The sequence below is a fragment of the Ornithorhynchus anatinus genome, chromosome 17 (assembly GCF_004115215.2).
Source record: "Ornithorhynchus anatinus isolate Pmale09 chromosome 17, mOrnAna1.pri.v4, whole genome shotgun sequence".
NCBI lineage: Eukaryota > Metazoa > Chordata > Mammalia > Monotremata > Ornithorhynchidae > Ornithorhynchus > Ornithorhynchus anatinus.
In genome coordinates this window covers 30,387,548-30,408,091 of record NC_041744.1, presented here as the reverse complement: position 1 = coordinate 30,408,091, position 20,544 = coordinate 30,387,548, and the positions used below count along the sequence as shown (strand labels likewise).

At 38.4% G+C, this 20,544-nt stretch overlaps 1 protein-coding gene across 1 annotated transcript in view; it reads left to right on the top strand.

Moving 5' to 3' along the window:
• PROS1 (protein S) overlaps positions 1–19,035 on the top strand; it is a 56,686-nt gene extending 37,651 nt beyond the window's left edge. The window contains exons 10-15 of the mRNA XM_029082139.1: positions 1,155–1,344; positions 3,032–3,199; positions 5,559–5,727; positions 7,863–8,011; positions 12,766–12,991; positions 17,586–19,035. Of these exons, the coding sequence (XP_028937972.1) occupies positions 1,155–1,344; positions 3,032–3,199; positions 5,559–5,727; positions 7,863–8,011; positions 12,766–12,991; positions 17,586–17,737 (1,054 nt within the window). The 3' untranslated portion in view covers positions 17,738–19,035. The remainder of the gene's footprint in view (positions 1–1,154; positions 1,345–3,031; positions 3,200–5,558; positions 5,728–7,862; positions 8,012–12,765; positions 12,992–17,585) is intronic.
• The last annotated feature ends 1,509 nt before the right edge of the window (positions 19,036–20,544 follow it).

Genomic DNA, 20,544 nt, shown 5'->3' with positions numbered 1-20,544 from the left:
TCCAGGCTTGAAATCATGGGGGAATGATAGATTACAAGGATAAGTACAACACAAACTCTGTTGTCTTTCAGAGAAAGAATATGGGTTTGGCAGACACTATATACTATATGCCCCGCTCAGGATTGCATCTGGAGAGTTTCCAGTACTCTACCAGTCTCGGCTACGGGAGGGAGAGTCAAGCAGAGGCATTTCTATTACTAGCTTGGGCAATGGCTAGAAAGTGGAAGGCAACCTGATACAAGTCAAAACTCATATGTGCTGGGCAGCAGTGGCATGGGAGAGAGTCGAGGGCGGAGACTCAAGTTTACTGCGTGGAAGAAGGCAACGGTAAACCACTTCTGTATTTTTACCAAGAAAACTCTAGGGGTACACTACCAGAACGATTGCAGGTGTAGGTGGGCTGTACTGGGAAAGGTGTGTCCATGGAGTCACATATGGACACATATGTTTATATGACAATATGACTCTCAATGTGAGTCATAGAGAGTCATATTGTCTTATGAATATATGTATATGTGTGTGTGTGTATATATGAGTTTGAGGCTTTTTACAAAGACACATATGTACGCCTATGATGGAATTTAATGCTTACTTTCACAAAGAAGCAATTCAGGTGCAGCCAAATAGAAACACTATGGAATCTTTACCAATCAATAAATGGTTTTCACTGAGTGCTTACTGTATGCAGAACACTGGTCAAAGTACTTGGGAGAAAAATAATACAAATGATGAGTTGCCAACAGAGAGAAATATATCCAACTGACTGATTCTGATGTTCTATGTGATAGAAAAGCAGCGTGGCTTAATGGAAAACGCATGGGCTTGGGAGTCGGAGGATGTGGGTTCTAATTCTGCCTCTGCCACTTGTCTGCTTTGTGACCTTGGGCAAGTCACTTAACTTCTGTGCCTCAGTTACCTCATCTGTAAAATAGGGATTAAAAGTGTGAACCCCACATGGGACAACCTGATTACCCTGTATCTATCCCAGCGCTTAAAACAGTGCTTGGCACATAGTAAGCACTTAACAAATACCAAAATTATTATTATATTATTATTATAACTAGAGTGATAAGCTTTTGAACCTATAATTTTTGCAAGCATAAGTCAATCATATCATCTATATTTCACTACAATGATTTCACCCCACTGCTTAGGTTTTCAGCAGAATTTGATTTCCGGACATATGATTCAGAAGGTGTGATCCTGTATGCTGAGTCCCTTGATAGCACAGCATGGTTCCTACTTGCCCTTCGAAATGGGAGACTTGAAATCCAGTTCAAAAATGAACATGCTCAACAAGTCACAAGTGGTGGCAAAATCATTAATGATGGCTTATGGAATATGGTAGGTTTTCATTTTTTTATGAAAGAACTGCATGTTTTGATGCATTTGTGAGAATCAGCAGTTCCTTTGAGTAATAAATGTACACTGCTCCTATAAATGGACTTTAAGCTTACTTCAGGTTCACAAAAACATTGTTTATGTGAAGCGTATGGAAATTTTGTTGGGTACCACTGAAATACTTGGGAATTATTCTATGGAAAACGTTTTGTTTTAATTTACACAAACATTTTTGTCCAGACATATATTTTTGCTGTTTGGTAATATCCACTATATTTTATAGAGAAATTAATATTTATAAAAAAGAATTCAATTACATTTCATAGATGTAGACACTGGATATACACCTGGCATCAGGAAGGATATTAATGGAATTAGAGAATACCAGCTATTGCTTAGGTGGCTGAGAAGCACCTAAAAGAAAGAGAATGGGCCTGAGAGTCAGGGGACCTGGGTTCTCATCCCAGCTCAGCTATTTCCTTGCTGTGTAACCTTGGGCAAGTCACTTAGTTTCTCTGTGCCTCCATTTTCTCATCTATAAAATGGAGATTAAATAACTGCTCTCCCTCCTACCATTTGGGACAGAGACTGTTTCTTACCAGTTTATCTTATATCTGTCCCAGTGGTTTGTACAAAACTTGGTACATAGTAAGTTCTTAAGTTCCACTATTATTACAGTCATCATTATTGTTAGATGTATGTTACACAACAGCACTAAATTCTGCCCAAAAAAGAGGTTGTTTCCAGTGGGTCTCTTGAACCTTGCTGCACTTACTCCTAGGCTATTGAGTTGCCCTCCAAGGTCTCTGTAAAATGGATGCAACTTCTGAACTGTGGAACTCGGTGGTAGGAGCTGTGAGGGAGGGAAACTGAGTACCTAAAATAAAGGTACTGAACTGGCGCTGTGTCAGTAACAGACTACCTGAAAACTGGACTGACTGTGCTGTAGAAGTCAGATGAATAGCCACCCTTCCTGGCACAGGTTTCTGATTTGAGATTCTTGGAAGCAAATTCCACTGGAAATAAATCTGCAGTGCCGAAATCTGCCTTTTATTTTTAAAAAAATCATTCTCATGTCACTAATTACACATGTTCAAAATGCAGACAATTGTTAAATTGAAACCAGTTACCAAATTCACTAGACTGTTTCATTTTATTTCCAGTCAACTTCATATTTTCATGCACAAACCAAGTCCTTGAATACCGAAGTTAAGACTAACCAAATGTTAAATCCTAAAGAGGTGTTTACATTGGTGTTTTTTTTCTTAACTTTAATTTTGGCTCAACTATGTTTCTTAAATCACCCTTTTTTTTTTGATTAGCATTTTAAATGCACTTTGGTCTGTATCCCTAAGCAATTTGATACTCAACCTATACCCACAACACTTAAATTTATAGCCTTATACTCCTCTGCTTCCCCTACATGTAATTTATTTTAACGTCGGTCTCACCCATTAGTCAGTAAGCTCTTTGAGTGCAGGGATCATGTCTACCAAGTCCACTGTATTGTACTCTCCCCAAAATTTACTACAATGCTCTGTACACAGTCAACACTCAGTATATACTAGTGATTGATAAATGGCTTAGAATAGATTTTTCAGCAAAATTTTACTGAAACTTTTAAAAAATATAATGCCATTTAGGAAACCACTTTTCAAGATGCAAATATTGATTTGCTTTTTGTTCACAGGTGTCTGTTGAAGAGTTGGAAGGCATCATTAGTGTAAAAATAGCCAAAGAAGCAGTGATGAATATCAACAGGTCTGGAAGCCTTTTCAAATCCACCAGTGGTTTTCTGGAAACAAAAGTGCATTTTGCAGGGCTACCTCGCAAGATGGAAAACAATCTCATTAAATCGGTAATAATTCAAGCTTTGAGCATTCTGTTTCAACAGTATTTTTTCCCTGAACGATTTTTAAATTGTTATTCTAAACATCATTAAGTTTTTTTGGGGGGGGTTTGCTGAGGTTCCAAACTGGGAGGAAATAGATAAGTATAGAAAAATTAAATAACAGTCATGATTTTTGACTGTTTTAAAAGAAAATAAAAATGTTCTGCATCTTGGTAAAATGCAGTGGAGGCTTTGAGTCCACAGGTCTCTATGGAGATGTTTACAATTTAAATTATTAGGTGCTATTGCTATTCAGTGGTCTATAAAATTAGTGCTCTTCAATTCAAAGACAAATGATAAAAACAATCAAGAAAGTCAGTAAGTCTCAGCTACAGAGACAGTGTGGCCTTAATTTAGCTCTAGAGCAAACCATAGGGCTACAAAGCAACTGGAACATTCAGCCTTCTTTGTGACTGAGGCCTGAACTTACCATAATCACCACCTTAGACTTCTAGAGCAATTTCATCAATGCTACTTGCGGGCCTGACTAATGGTTCACTAGCATGAGAGGTCACCAAATCAGTGAGGTCCTGGAACATAGACACACCACTAGCAATAAACCAATGCTTACTGGTTTGCAAACAGCATAAAGGAGCCCAAACAATTGGTAAATGGTGAACTCAGGCAAGAAAACTAGGTAAAACATAATTTTTAAGGGCAGAGTGCCACAAAATCTCAGAAAAAGGGACACAGATATAGACAGCAGAGAAGAAACAATAGCAGACTGTCTTGGCATTCAGCAGTTAGAATTATATCAACTAGTTTAGAGAAAAGTCCCTGAGATGTAGCAACACAAATAGAAATGTTGCCAACCAGAGTGGCAAATACATAGAGCACTGAGGGACAGTCTTTATAGGCACATGACGAAGACTGGTTTGCCAATGCACTGATTTAATCAACCACACCTACGTACAGATTTAATTTCATTATCTGTATTGTAGCTTTTAAATCATGAAAACAGCCCTATATTAAATCCCAAATCCCTCTGACTGGTAATATGTGGACAAATGATGAAGCTAAAGGGTCTTATTTTCCTTAATAGAGGAAATACACATTTGTCTACCTATATGTGTGCATATATTATACATACACATGCATTTATAGATATATGAAGGTGTAATGTTTATCTGCCCACAAATTTATATGAAGGAAAGACATTAAGTTTAGGTTTTTACTGCATGAGCAATGAAGATCAGCTGTCTTCTCTTGCCAATTGAAGACAGAACAAGAGGAAAGAGCTTAAATTGCAACATGAAGGACTAAACTTAGCTGTACCTAGGAAGATTATTGAACACTGCAATGGTTTACTGAGAGTGGGTGGGGAATTTCCTTTGGAATTTTCAAAAACAACAAAGATTTTTCATCTAGTTGGCAAGTGGCTTTGCCAGACCTAATGACAGTGGGATGGCCTTTATGACCTCTAAGATCCTTTTCATTTCTGTTATTTTCTGGTACTAAGTAACACCACAGGGGAAAAAAATCCATAGTGAATGAAAGTTAAACCTTATTGCTTACCAGAACCCTTCAGTGCTGTAAGTGAGAGCTGAAACACATTTGAGCCCTGGCTCTGCAATAAACCATCCTACTAGTCCCAGTTAATATTTTTCAAGTCAAGTTCTGTCAAAAGTAGATTTTAAACAAGATCAGAGTTGACCCAGACCAGGCCCTCTGCACAATTAGAAACACACATCTAATCATCATCCTAGGCTGGCATATATGAAGCTGCCCTAACTATTCAATTAAACTGTGATACAGATCAACACTGTGAAGAGCAGAAACTGGCCTTTCACATTACCTGCCATGTTAAACCACCTCTTTTGGGTGGTCTTTTTCTTTAATCAAAGAGTTAAAAGCAAGAGAACACATCACATAGTTGCTGAGCATCTGATGAATGTAGCTTTTTTGAAATGAAGCCCTTATGGTGAGACCAAAAATATTTTTAAACCACTGCCGATCTGTTTATCGCAATTACTGCAACCTTCAAGGGTTCAGGAAGTTTTAAGCTTGAGGAGTATATTTTTCTTTTAGAAGAAAATGAAAAAAAATGTAGGACTCCCTAAAATTATGGATTTTATGAGATATAGATTACATAGCTAAAAGACACTACTCAAAATTGATTTACCAAAACCAGACGACCCTAAATGTCAATAGAGCCCTAGTAGTAGAAGTAGTATTAGATAGAAGTAGATGCATATGGGAGGGCCAGCAGATACCACTCTATGTATGTGCCCCTGAAGGATGAAAAATAATAGTTGGGTGTTTGAGTTGCTCAGAGATTAAATTAAATTTACATCAGAAATTGTGGTAACAATCTACTCTCTGGTAGATTAACCCTCGCCTAGATGGATGCATTAGAGGATGGAACTTGATGAATCAAGGAACTTCAGGAGTAAAGGAAATCATTCAGGAAAAGCAAAAAAGACACTGTCTTGTCACTATGGAAAAAGGCTCCTATTATCCGGCTACTGGAGTTGCCCAGTTTGATTTAGATTATGGTAAATTATTTCTATTTATATATTTCTCTTTTCTGTATTGGTGATTTCCTCAATCTATCAAATCCACCATTTATGTTGTTGTTGGAAAATAGTTCAAAAATTCACTGGCATTCTTTTAAGAAATGGTGTAAAATTATTTAAAAAGTAACAGATGTGCAGGTTTTTGGGGTTTTTTGATAGAATTTCAGTCTTGATAGTTTATTAACCCAGCTTTTTAAGGTTAATAGTACCACATTCTTACTTTGAGAAAAATAAAATCTCAAGCATATTTCTTTGAAGCCTAAAAATAATAACTGGCAACATAAGAGATAGCCCTCTGCTACAACATATGATTCCCTGTGTCGCTGCAGAAATGTCTTTTGCTGGTTATGTTTAGGGAAACTAAGCACCCCATGTATTTTGGTGGTCACCTAGTGAAGACCAACGGATGTTTTTCTTTTAACTTCTTTAAATGCTATCCTGTGTGATGCAAGCTTTTTTAATTAAAAAAAAGTATTCTTATAGTGAACATAGGATATATGGGATTAATGACTGAATTTATGAAGATTTACTAAATTTGGAGCAACCAAGATGGCTTGTATTCTTGAAGTAAAAAGGGGAAGGAGTATTTATGGCACAGGTCACTGTTCTATGCAAATATATGCTGGAAGTAACTCAATTTTTTAACCAACTGACTCAGTGTACTTGTGGGTAGGGTGACTTGTCCTTACTTTGATATAGCTTTGTATGCCTAGAGTTTCAAGATTATCACTTCCAGATGCAAGTGTCCTTCATTTCACACTGAGTTTGTATTAATCTTTATGCTGGATACAGCCAGCAGTTTTGAATTTAACTTCCAGACCCTATTCTATTTAGTTTGGATCACAATGATGGGTTTACTCTGGATCTCTGCTGGCTAGCAGAGAAACTTATGAAAGGGAATGAAATGAGAAACAAAGATTTGTTCAGGAAACTCAAAGAGGAGGTAAGTATCTCTAAACAGGAGAGCATCTTACCAAAGGAAATGAAGAAAGCTCCTGGAAGTCTCAGGAGTTCAGGAGGTGGTCAAGAATTGTGAGCTCTGCCAGGGCCCAGTGACAAAGGCCTGCATGTATTTGTCTTTCTTTGTTTCCTCACATTCTTCTGAATTACGATAACTACAGCCAGATCGCTGTAGGAAAATATGGTCCAGCTGTTGGTGGCTCTTTGATGACACTGTGCCTTTTAAAAGTTCCTTGCAAAGGACAAATGAAATATCACCCAGTTCCCTAGCTTATTAGTAGGATAATTTACACTGGAGGAGAAAATAGAAAATAAGCGGGGAGGACATAATCAATCAGTCAATGGAATTTATTAAGAGCTTACTATGTGTAGAGCACATGATCCTCAAATATTTCCCATACTTCTCTTTAAAGTTAGATTAGCCTTATGCTTCAGCAAGAAGTATAACCTAAACTATTATTTTTTTTCTTTTAAATATTTATTATTAACCATCTTCTGGGCTGCTTCAGTTACCACATTTTTGTACTTTTCAGAAGAGTTAGATTTCTTTTCAAGTTTTGTTTTCAGGTGGGGCAACACCTCATTCAAAATCTGGATGCCTCAACTGCCCAGTGATGGCTATGCTAATTTTAAACCAAAGGGCTGTGTTTGAACAGCCTCTCAGTGGATGGCCCCTGGGAAAACTCAGATCCCAGTAATGTACAAACACTGCCTTCCACATCTCATATTAACTTAATCAAGCAAGACAAAAAGTTTTCTCTCGAAAAAAGACCAAAAAATAAGGAAGCCTAAAGAATTCCTAGAGAAGCATAAAATGGGCAGGCTGGTCAGATGGCATAATTCCTGGGAGCCAGTCAAGAGAGAAGAATACCATGATAGAAGTGAAAATCCAAAACAAAGCAGCACATCTCACTGTAACTACCGAAGGTGGCAAGAAATGCATATTTTCCAGCATGGAAAGGACAAATAAACAAGCATTTCCTGATCTACCCCCATTTTTCTCTTTTCTTCTGTAGCCCAATTTTTCAATGATACTGAATAGGCCAACCTTTTAAGTAAATGGTAACAAAATGAGCTTTGGGAAATATTACCGTGAAAGTTCTGCAGATGCGTTGTAGTTTACTCATTTATTCTTCTGCTTCCTTTTTGTCCAGGTCATAGGGTCAGCAGTCAAGAATGGCAGTTAAACCTGACCCTGACTATCCGCCCATCCACAAGCACTGGTGTAATGTTTGCCTTGGTTTCTGGTGAGAGAGTGCCTCTTGCTTTGTCTTTGGTAGACTCCAACTCCTCTCATTCTCAGGTGATCTTCAAAAGACTCTTAAATGACCTGGCCATAAGGGTCCTGGGAGAAAATGAAAAGCCATGCCAAAGTTTTTCTTGAATGAATATTGAAACTGTTAGCATAGTTAAATTGTCAGTGGGCTGATGGAGAAAGCTAACTAGTCTGTTCAAGTCTTCGGATGTCTATCCAGTGTTCACATGTTGGTTTGCCAGCTAGATTGTCAGGTGGCTGATGGGTGGAGTGGGTGGGGATTGCCCACACCCTATCGCTGTCTCTCCCCACTTTCCAGGCCACATAATGAGTTTGCATCTTTCCAATGACAGGCAGATCAAGACACTGAAATTGAGAGCATCTTGAAGCTATATCCACCACAATCTTCCCTCTCCTCCCTGGTTTATTAATGGACAGTATGCTGGGACTGTTCAATCCCAGGAACGGTTCGACCTGTTTGCAGAACCCCACAAATTGTCTCTCATCTCATTTCAACCTAGAAAGTTATCCCACTGGTGCAGTGTTTGGATACATGGCATCTGCTTTGCTTCTTTCTGAGGAGCTTAAATGTTATCCTATTAACCTTCATCATATCCCTATGAAGTAGTTAAATGGTTTAATAAGAATCATTGCGCTCGATTTTCCTATCTGTGGACGGAGTGAGACACAGGTGTGGTAATCCTTGCTCTGGGATTCCATGTCTGGTTTTCTATTTGGTGCTCTAACAACGCCACTCACTCAAAGCACATGCCTTAGAAATCAGAGTGCCTGAACATCTGCTGTCTGAATTGACCAATTTTCAGAACCCAATTTAGTTGGATATTCACAAACAGAGCTTAGATAAGTGAAATAAATTGGGTAAGGACATACCAGAGAAAGCCAAATTTTTGTTCACATCTCAGATGGGTCTGTCCCTATAAAACTGGAGAAGTGGCTACTGAAGATTAATAGGTTTTTACAGCTTGACCAAAAAACTTGGCAAGATTAGACCCAGTTATTTGCCACTTGGCCAGTGCCAGTGACTAATCTGTCAGTCAATCATATTTATTGAGCACTTACTGTTTGAACAACATTGTACTAAGCACTTGGAAGAGTAAAATAAAACAATAAATGGACACATTCCCTGCCCATAACAAGCACACTGGGAAATGGCTGTGGTGGACAGGGCCTCTGCTACCTTGGATGAAGCATGTTCTACATAGCCCCTTTCCCATTGTGCAGCCCATTCCCAGTCCAAGGAACAAAGGTGGTGGGTGTACTGACCAGCCTGTGAGGGCATCTGCAGAAACATTCTTGGCCACTGGTCAGGGACAGGCTTTCTTTGAACACTGACTCCAAACTGAAATCTGTCTCTTGCTTCAGGCAGCTCCACATCCTTAATGCTCCTGCTTTTGAGGCTCTGAAAGTTCTGAAGGTAGTAATAATTGGAAGAGGCGGTGGCGGCTCCTTTGTGCTGCAGAGAACAAACTCCATTTTAGGTCAGGCGCATTCAAGTACTGCACTTTTTAGGTAAAAGGGGCTGAATGCCAACCATGATACTAGTTAAGATGATAATTACATGACCGCTGAGCACTTCAGTCTGATGTGAAGATCATTTTTCTACAAAACTGTCCAGTCCATGTTTCCCCACTCCTCAAGAACCTCCAGTGGTTGCCCATCCACCTCTCCTTCAAACAGAAACTCCTTACTATTGGCTTTAAAGCACTCAATCACCTTGCACCCTCTTACCATACCTCTTTGATTTCCACCTACAACTCAGCCTGTATGTTCTCTCCTTTAACGCCAACCTACTCACTGTACCTCGACCTCATCTATCTTCTTGCCAACCTCTCTCCCACATCCGGCCTCTTGCCTGGAATGCCCTCCCTCTTCATATCTGATAGACCATCACTCTCCCCACTTTCAAAGCCTTATTAAAAACATATCTCCTCCAAGAGGCCTTTCCCAACTAATCCCTCATTTCCATTTCTCCCACTCTCTTCTGTATCACCCTTGCTCTTGAATTTGCACCCTTTATCACCCCACCTCAGCCCCCCTGCACTTACATTACACATCTGTAAATTATTTATGTTAATGTATATCTCCCCCTCTAGACTGTAAGCTCCTTGTGGAAGGGAAAGTGTCTCTCATGAGGGTAGTACAGTGCTGTGTACATAGTAAGTTCTCAATAAAGACAAATGATTGATATTGTTAATTTCAACTGACCGACTTGGGAAGGCATCACTGAAATGGGAAATTGACACTTGGACTATACCCACATTGCTCCTCTAAGTTAAAGAGTTGTAATCTTACATTTAGATTTTCAGGTAACATGGAATATCGCTGCCTTTGAAAAATGTCCTGTTCATGGGTCATGGATTTGGAAAAAGAAGAGGTTTCAAATAGATATTGTTAGAAAAGTAATATGGCTTTTCTCAGTCAAATGCTCATAAGTGGAGAAGTCCTGTGACTTCTTTTTGCTCCTGCCTAAAAAAACTGAGATCCCAGTCTACTGCACAGATTTTTTTTTTTTTACCTGTGATTCAATCCCATCATAGGTCACCAGCAGGTTACTGTGGGCGGTGGAGCATTTTTCTTACTCCCTGTTGGCCTAATGTAGAGGTCTGTGGTAAAGTGAAGCAAAGGGACTAACCAGGTTTTCCTTGCTTTGGATAGCCAAGATAGAACAGACTCATCACTGTCTCCCTGAGGCTAATTCAGAAAGCAGTGAGCTCCACCCTTAACAGAAATTCTTTGAAGCTGTGTGGGAACAGTTGCAGAAGATTCAGGTTCTGGGCATTGAGAAAGAAAGTAGATCTGATTACAGATCCCTCCGAACTACAGTATAAGGACTTAGTATTTGGGTTTCATACAAACTTGGTCTTCCCTAGATTTTGCTGCCTACCATTGGGTTTTTTGACCAATTATCTCCTCAGCATTTATGTACCAACTGGGCACAACTACACTAAGCACTTTTGTACTTGCCTTACATAATTAATACTTAATTAATTAATACTTAATGCCTTACATACAACTATTACTTAAGCACTATCTGCTATACCTAATACATATACACATATTTACATATATGCTTTTCTTTCCTATTCCTTTCTGAGAATTATTTTAGTATTTATCTCCCCTGACAGATTGTAAATTTCTTGAGAGTAGAGATAATGTCTGTCAACTCTGTTGTACTCTCCAAAGCACTTAATTCAGTCCCCTGCACAGAGAAAGGACTCAATAAATACCATTGATTGATTTGACTATCTGGATGGAAAGAGGTGTGATTCTGAAAAAGAGGTCTAATTCTGAAATCTGTCCCCTTGGACACTGATTAAGAGCTCTGGTCAGGGGATTGGATTCATTCAATAGTATTTATTGAGCGCTTACTATATGCAGAGCACTGTAATTTGAAACAACTGGACAAAATGAAAGTTTCAATTATCTAGGGATTTTAATAGAACAATGCTTTGCACTTGTATACCACTTCGAATTTTCAATTGGTGCTCCCTCACAGCAGAAGACAAGGATTAAACAAAGGCAGAGCTAGTAGGACTCTGTTACAGTCTGTCAGACCAGGATAGAAAAGATTGGGATATGTTTTGAAGAAGAAACAGTGACAGCCACTACGTTTTCCAGATTGTGGCCTTCTATATGTAGTGTTTTATTATCCCTACCTAGATTGGAACCTGGCAGTTGGCTCTGTTTTCCATTTCACTCCCCAAACTGCTTCCCGAGTATTTTTTTTTAATGTTAATTGTTAAATCCTTACTATGTTCCAGGCACTATCCTAATTGCTGGGGTAGATACAAGCTAATTTGGTTGGACATAGTACATGTCCCATATGGGACTCACAGTCTTAATCCCCATTTTGCAGATGAAATAATTGAGCCCCAGAGAAGTTAAATGACTTGCCCAATGTCACACAACAGGCAAGTGGTAGAGCTGGAATTAGAACCCAGGTTCTTCTGACTCCTAGGCCCACACTCAATGTCCTCAATGGAATACTGTCCTTTGTAAACAGCCTTCAAAGGTTGAAGTTACTTTAGATGAATTGAAATGGAGAGGAAGTAATGTTTCTGGGACAGGATGTCATGGAAATTGCTTAAGTATGTGACTGAAAGCCTGAAAGCTTACTGTTTGACCTTGGAAAAGTCACTTGCCTCAAAAAGATTTGCACCTAAAGACCTTTTGAAGTGAAATAAGATCATACAAGAAAGTTTGTTGAATTTAATCAGAAGAAAAGATACCTGGGGTATAATGATATTGTGTGTGGCCTAATGGGAAAAGCATGTGATTTGGAATCAGAAGACCTGAATTCTGTTTCCGGCTTGGCAGCTGGCTTGTTGGGAGTCCTGCTGTGTGATCTTGGACAAGTCACTTAACCTCCCTGAGTCTTAGTTTTCTCCTCTTGACAATTGTAAAAAAAAGATAGAATTTGAGCCCTCTGTGGGGCAGGACTTGGTCTGAGTGATAGCTTTTTATCTTCATCAATATCTAGTACGTAGTAACCACTTAATAAATTTCATAATTATTGTCAATCTTGTAAAAGCCTCATGTTGGTATTTCATGGTTAAGTTTTCTGAAGCTTACATCACTGCATTTTCCAGCTAAATCCTGTGTTTCAAAGTCAATCTGTGAACTTCTTCTCTTTAGATTGAGGGAATAATTGGACAGTTTTCTTTTAAAATGAAAATTCCACGTTTTAAATTTTTCCCTTCAAATGCAATTAAATATTAATATTCAAACTGAAGAGAATTCCATCTACAATAAACATAACACTGGTCTATTTTGTTTTCCAGGATATTGTGCTAAATATTGAAAATGTCACTGTTTCCCGGATAAAGTCCATACAATTGTGTACCCCACAAAAATCTCAAGTGGACCTCAGAGTAAATGCACACTTGTTTGAATTGAAGAGCAGTTTTCCAACACAGACTATTTACTCTGAAAAATTACAAGAGCAACTTGGTGTCTTGAACAAAGCAATGCAGGGACCAATTTCAACTTATTTAGGTGGTATTCCAGGTAACTATTTTCTTTATCTTTATTTTAAAATTTTGACCAATTTGACATTTTATTTCTCAAAGTATATGGAAAAGAGGCTGAAGTAAAGGGAAAAAATCTTATCACTTTTCCCCCACTACAAATGGATTATTGGAACATTTTTTTCTATGGATCATGGTGCATTTGGTTTTTTCTTGACCCTCTTAAAACTAACAAGGTTTCTCTGCATTTACCAAAGTAACTCAAAAGAATTCCTTTCTCCATTGTGTAGTCTTGATTTAATTTGTTTAAATGTTGTCTAATGTTTTAGTGGTTTTGTTAATAGACTGGACAGATGGAACTGCAGATAAAATGCTTAATTTTTTTCTTTACTTTTCTGTTGGCAACCACTTACAGTTTTCTTGGTGAATTTTGTAGAAGGAAGTTTAATTTCTTTACGCTTAAGAAATAGCTGACGGGAACTGTTTGGTGTGTTGGAGACTTTCAGAGGCAGGGCATTTGTTAGGCAATCTTAATTTTAGTAAATTAGTATTTATTTTCATTTTTGTGGGTTTTCATTTAGAGCGCAACATGATTCTAGTTCAGACTCTTCAGCAGTCCATGACAGCCTATTACAAATACACAGCTCTTTGACTGTGCCTATCAACTGGCTGAAAAGACTTTTCACCCTAAGTTATTTCTAGGTATATTCCCAGCCTGTTCCTATTCATGTATTCATTCATTCAATAGTATTTATTGAGTGCTTACTGTGTGCAGAGCCCCTGTACTAAAAGCTTGGGAAGTTACAATACAGCCATTGAGAGAGACAATTGCTGCCCACGAGTCCTATGTGTTTCTTAATTCCACGCCACCTCTTCCCAAGACTTCAAAGCCAAACTCTAATACAGTGCCTACTGTAGCATCAATCTTATGTGGATGAGTAACTTATCTTTCCAGTTAGACTATTCATTTGTGCTTTATGTTCTCCAAAATGGAGCTCTTGAAATAATTGTGCATTAAAAGGTAGCACCCAGGCTATCAGGAATGTTAAATATAGCAAGCTGCTGAAGAATAAAGAAAACTTAAAAGTGCTCTGTGCCACCACTGTGGCTGCAGAATTGGACTAAAGAATTCAACAATTCATGAACAGAAAATAAGTGCTTCTCCAAAACACAATCTGTACGTATGACAAGGAGGCACCATCAAGACTGATGAAAATGAGTCTGGGATTAAAACTGTCTGTAAAGTAGTTTCAAGAAAGCAGTGATACCCAGCAGCTCCTTAAGATTATAACACACAGAGACAGGCAAAGGCTTGTTATGGAACTTGGAGATTAAATTAAATTTGACCCTAATACCAAAACTATAGGCATATGCTGACTGCCCCTAAACAAATAACTTTTTCTTAATCAATCGTATTTATTTAGCACCTACTGTGTACTGAGAACTGTACTAAGCTCTTGGGAGAGTACAATATATTCAACATTAAATAAGGGCCACATTGCCCCATCTTCATTACCATAGCACCCCTGGTACTGAAGAGGACTGGTCAAAACATCCTTATCATTGGTAAAGAGATTGTCCCCACAGATGCTAACAACACTACAATAGCTAATGGAAAGAGCTCGGACCTTAAAGTCAGAAGACCTAGATTTTAATTCTGGTTTTGACATTTGTCCAATGTGTGCTCTTCGACAAATCATTTAATTTATCTGTACTTCAGTCTCCTCATCCGTAAAATGGGGATTAAATTCCTGTTCTCCCTCCCCCTTAGACTGTGAGCCTCACAGGGGAAAAGGTCTGGGTCTGGACTGATTATTCTGTATCTATTAATCGATAAATGGTGTTTATTGAGTGCTTACTATGTGCACAACACTGTACTAAGCACTTGGGAGAGTATAATACAACAGAATTAGCACTTTCCCTATCCTTATCATATTTACCTTTATGCTTAGTAGAGTGCATGGTACGTAGGATGCACTTAAAAAACACCACAATTATTATTATTACTTGGATCTTTTGAACATGCTTTTCACCACTGAGGAAGAGGAGGTCTTTTAATATTTGGAAAACAGGTCAGATAGTAAACGCTTGTTCTACCTTCACAAAATTGCTAAAATCTGCCCTTGAATCTCCATCCAAACTCTTACTATGTTAATCCAAACATTTATCTTATTCCCCCCTCCTGACTACTGCATCAACCTTCTTGCTTGATCTCCCTGCCCCCTTATTCTCCCCACGCCAGTATATACTTCATTCTGTGACCTGGATCATTTTTCTAAAAATTGTTCAATCCATTTTTTCCCATCTGTCAAGAACCTCCAGTGGTTGCACACCCACTTCTGCATCGGAAGAAACTCCTTCCATTGGCTTTAAAGCCCTCAATCACTTTAACCTCCTATCTTACCTCACTGATTTTCTACTGAAACCCAGCATGCTCACTTCACTCTAACACCAACCTACTCATTGTACCTTGATCTCGACTATCTCGCTGACGAACCTTCATCCTGCCTCGGGCCTGGAACTCCATCCCCATTCATATCTGACAGAAGATCACTATCCCCACATTCAAAGCCTTATTAAAATCACATCTCCTCCAAGAGGGCTTCCCTGACTAAGTCCTCATTTCTCCTACTTCCTCTCTCTGCTAAATCACCCTCATACTTAGATTTGCACCTGTTATTTAACCCACCCTGAGCTCCATAGCACTTGTATATATATGTAATTTCTTTTAAATTCTCTCTTGCCCCCTAGACTGTAATCTCCTTGTGGGCAGGGAACGTCTACCAGCTCTGTTGCATTGTACTCTCCCAAACGCTTACCATGTTCTGCACAGAACAGGCTTTCCAAGCAGCACCTAGTGGTGAGAGCCTGGGCCTGGGAGTCAGAGGGCATGTGTTCTAATCTCAGCTCCATCACTTGTCTGCTGTTTGACCCTGAGCAAGTGATTTAATTTCTTTGTGCCTGAGAGTCACCTCATCTGTAAAATGGAGATGAAGACTGTGAACCCCATGTGGGACAAGGACTGTGTCCAACATGATTGGCTCATACCTACCCCAATGCTTAGAACTGTGCTTGGCACAAAGTAAGCACTTAACAAATACCATTATTATTATTGTTATTATTATTATAAATACAGTGGATTGTTTGTTCTGGGTTCCACATTCCAAGGAAGCAGTTTCTGAAGTCAAAGCCATGACAAATGGTTAAACTGTCATTACTGCAGAAATCTACAGGTAAGGAAGGTCCCTATTTCTCACTTGCCTGTGCAAGTTATTTCATAATTAGAATATTGAATAAATGACCCAAGACTTTAAATATGCCACTGTCATCATCATCATCCCCAGGAAGAAAGTAGAGAAAGCTGACTCTGGAAAATAGTGGTACATCTTACTGCTTTCTGTTGCTGGAAAGAAGGTAATGAATGTCTGCTAGGAACTAGATGACAATGTAACATTAGGAGAAGAATCCTGGAATGGAGTCAGCTCATCAGGATTGAAGAATGTTCACAGCAATGTAGTGTTGCTGGTCTGGACATAGGCAGGTCAATGGAAGACAGCATTATTCCCCAGCAGCTTCTGTATGGTGAGTTGATTTAACTAAATTGTAAGCTTTTTGAGAGCAGGGAATGAGTCTACCAACTCTATTGTATTGTACTATCCAAAGTGGTTAGTACAGTGCTCTGTAATACAGTAAGTGCTCATTAAATAGAATTGATTGATTGATGGATTGAAAGGGGGTATATGCAAGCCTAGACGACAGAGAAACAATTTAAATGTATAGTGCAACACAGACTTAAAAACAGTCCTACAACAATTGAATGTTGGGAGGATAACAGCAGGACAGTGATCTGGCAGACAACTAGGAAAGGGATTGCTCTCCTTGAAAAGAGGCTTCTCCTAGGTAGGAATACCATAAACAATTTGATGAGAGTGAATGAAAAGGAAATCCCACACAACAGCCACCTTTGGTACTTTATATATCAATTTCTTTATTTTGTTGTTGTTGTTGTTACCATTTGTAACTTTTTACCCCTTGTCCCCACTGAATTTATACTGCCCCTATCTCTCTATCTCTGTAAATTCCCTGGGGGCACCATGTTTTCTACTTTTTAAATTTGCTCCATTTGCTCCCAAGCACCTGTCTCAGCACATAGAAACTGAATGATGATGACAACTAGAACAAGGAGAGGGGAAACGGGTGTGGGGATAGTGTGTCAAGAACCCCTGGGTTCAGTACCTATCGTGTTGAAGTTCTTCCAGGGGTGATTCCCTTTGCCAAACCCTCTCCTCCCCCGACACACAGTGAAGTCTGCCTGACCCCTGATGCGAGTCTGCAGAAATCTGAGGCCGCCCTTCACTTTTTGCCACTACTCTGATGGAGAGGCTCAGTGTTAGGTGATGACTTGATTATGTCCTGCTATCAGGGAAATACAATGAAGATTGTACAAGGATGGGCTGATAAGGCCCAGTCTGGAGGAAATAGTAATTATGAAATCAGGTGGTCTGAATTACTGGTCTTTCTTTGAGTATAAGTACCTGACCAAAAGTGAGAAGTATCAATGTTTTCCCAAATCTGTAAGATAAATACAGATGTTGAAAGCTATGGCCTGATGATGTAACATGTTGTTTGTGCAGATGTTCCAGTCACTGCCACCCCAGTGAGTGCCTTTTACAATGGCTGCATGGAGGTGAAGGTTAATGGGAGAGAGTTGGATCTGGATGAAGCCATCTTCAAACAGAATGATATTAGGTCACATTCATGTCCAACAGTTCTGGAAGAAAACTAGACTTTCTAATGCTATTTTCCTCTCTTCAGATATAATTTTGTGTTTCTGTGTTCAATTATTCTCATGCTGTTATGAAAACTAACTGAAATATTTTACTTGAATTGTACCAGGAAAGACTCATGACTGACTATTTTTATTTTTATCTTCTTAAATTAGGAAACTGAACCTATTTTCAGAAAGAAAGGACCACTTATTGGAATTTTTTTTTAAATTAGCTTCATTTGACATTAACCATTTAAAGCATAAGGCATGAACATGTTTTAAAAATTTAATTTCAATGTATGTGATTCGTTTCAGTTTCATAACACTTGAAAAAGGAAACAACACTTTTAAAGCAATGCCACTTTTGGCTCTTATTATTTCACCTAAGCAGGTGATTGTGGAAAAAAGAGGAGGAATTTCTATTTTATTTGCCATCCTTTTTCTTCCTGAAACAGAAACCTCAGGAAAGAGGACAATCGTATTGCAGAAAGATTGATTCAATTGATTTACATCAGGGATAGACAGTAAGGAATTCTGCCTATTTTTCATATACATCCAGAAATATAAAGGGAACATAAAACAAACAAGAAATGAGTTTGTATCCCAGATGGGAACATTATTTTACTGTTCATCATGAGGCTGAAACCAAATGCAATAATGCCCTACAGGATGTACAAAATACAAAAATTTCCAGAACAATGAGTTCTTTTCCCATTTTTCTTTTGAAGTCTATTCAAAAGAAATGCCAACAGAAAGATACACAATATTCAAGAGTATAAAGTTTAGGTTAGGGGTCCTATATAGAAATACAGTATAGCAGTCTGGTTTAAAGCACTTATTGAGAATAGTTTATGAAATAATGCAAAAGTGGCATCAAATAAAGAAATCACACAGAATGATGACTTATTTAAGTGCCAAACACTTCCCTGCCTAACTTGATTCTTTCAGAGAATAAAACTGAATACTTCCTAAGTAGATATACAACTTCCTCAATTACTTTGCATAGGGTTTATGCATCTTAAATCTCTGAAAATCTTTTTACAGGTTTCTTGCAATTTTGCAAATACTTTTGGAAAACTATACCTGAAATTTAGAACCTAAACTGTCATATATTATTTCTGTAAATAAGTACAAGATTTTAAGGTATTAAGAGCCAATAAGAAACTTTCATTAAGTATGAGAATTGTGATAGAAAAGAGGAAATGCTAAGAAAAACCTATTAAACTGTTAATTACAACTATGTAAAATTGTCAAAAGCTTTTATAGAAATGTTTTACCTTATGTAACAAGCCAATAAAATGAGTTGCAATTCACAATGTGCCTTAATAATTAAATTACAAAATTTCCATTTAAATACCCAGTGCTGAATGAGGTAGCTAGTTCCATAAATATTTATGGATCTCAAAATGTGCTACTAAATATAATCCTTGAGAAGAATGGTTTGCAATGGAATTTAAAAACACACAAGAAGTGGCATTCGTAGCCGCAGACATTTTCCTATTTCCATTGATATTAAAATAAGAAAACACTGTTGTTAGAAAGCAGCAGCCGTTTAATTTGGAAGAGACTCAGGAAGAGAGACCTCTTCCAGGTATTGGTACCCCATCACATGCTATTCCAAAGATGTTCCAATGACCCCTTTGTGAATCCATCCTGAATTAAGAGCTGCCTTATATTTCAAATCATTTTCCTTCTGGGGTTTGAGTATCCTCTCCAATCTGAATTAAACATTTTCTGCCTTCCCTGAGAAATTATCTTAATTCTGAAGTGAAGCAGAAGTGTGATTTTGTCCTTTATTCAACAGGCCCAATTCATCTATCAACATGTTCCAATAAATACAGTGAGTCAAAGAAAATTGGAGGCAGTTTATTTGAAGAATATTGAAAGACTACAAGTACCCATTCTTACTCAATAGTCTGGGCTCAAACTCATCTAATCCACTCACTGAATAAAAGTGTTTGACCAGTAGCCAGTTGTTCAGTGTCTCACTAATTGGTTAAAAGGGCAGAAAGTTCTCCCCTATTTTCCAATTTCCAAGAAGTGTTCTTTTTTGTTTGTGGTATTTAATTGACTAATGGACCACTATAGACCACAAACTGAATATTCAAAGGGTGAAGCATTCGAGGGACAAATCAATGGTGATGCCCTAGGGACAAAAACCAAACACCATAAGTACAAAAATGATAGGGAATTTTAAGAACATACTATGTTTCAGGCACTATATTAAGTGCAGGAATAGATACAAGCTATTCATGTTGGAAACAGTCCACATACTATACAGAGCTCACGGTCTTAATCGCCATTTTACAGATGAGATAACGGATGTCAAGAGAAGTTGACTAATATGCCCAAGGACACAGAGCAGACATGTGGCAAATCCCAGGTCCATGCTCTCTGCAGTAGGCATCACGACTTCTCTAGTGGGGTAAGACTGGCAGGGCAAAAGGACATCAGATAAAGATATGGGATGGGGAGGGCTTAGTTAACTAGAAGCTGAATATGAGTCAATGATGCGATGTTATTGATTCTGTTATTGAGTTTGCTTGATGCGCAAAATTGGAACCTCATCCACTAGATCCTCTTCCTAGAGGTGAGAGATGGAATCCCTTTTCCACTTTAGCTGACTAGAGACAACTGGAGACTTGAACATTCCCTAACCGTATTCCCTAACAAGCTGTATATTTAAGGCATACTGTATTAAAAAAGATTAGTTTATACATAGACCACTCCTCATTTCCTGTCTGCAGCACCCTTACCCATGACTGACTGGTCATTCATTGCATGACTTGCAGTATAAACTGTCTCCCTGTAAACCGTTACTTCAG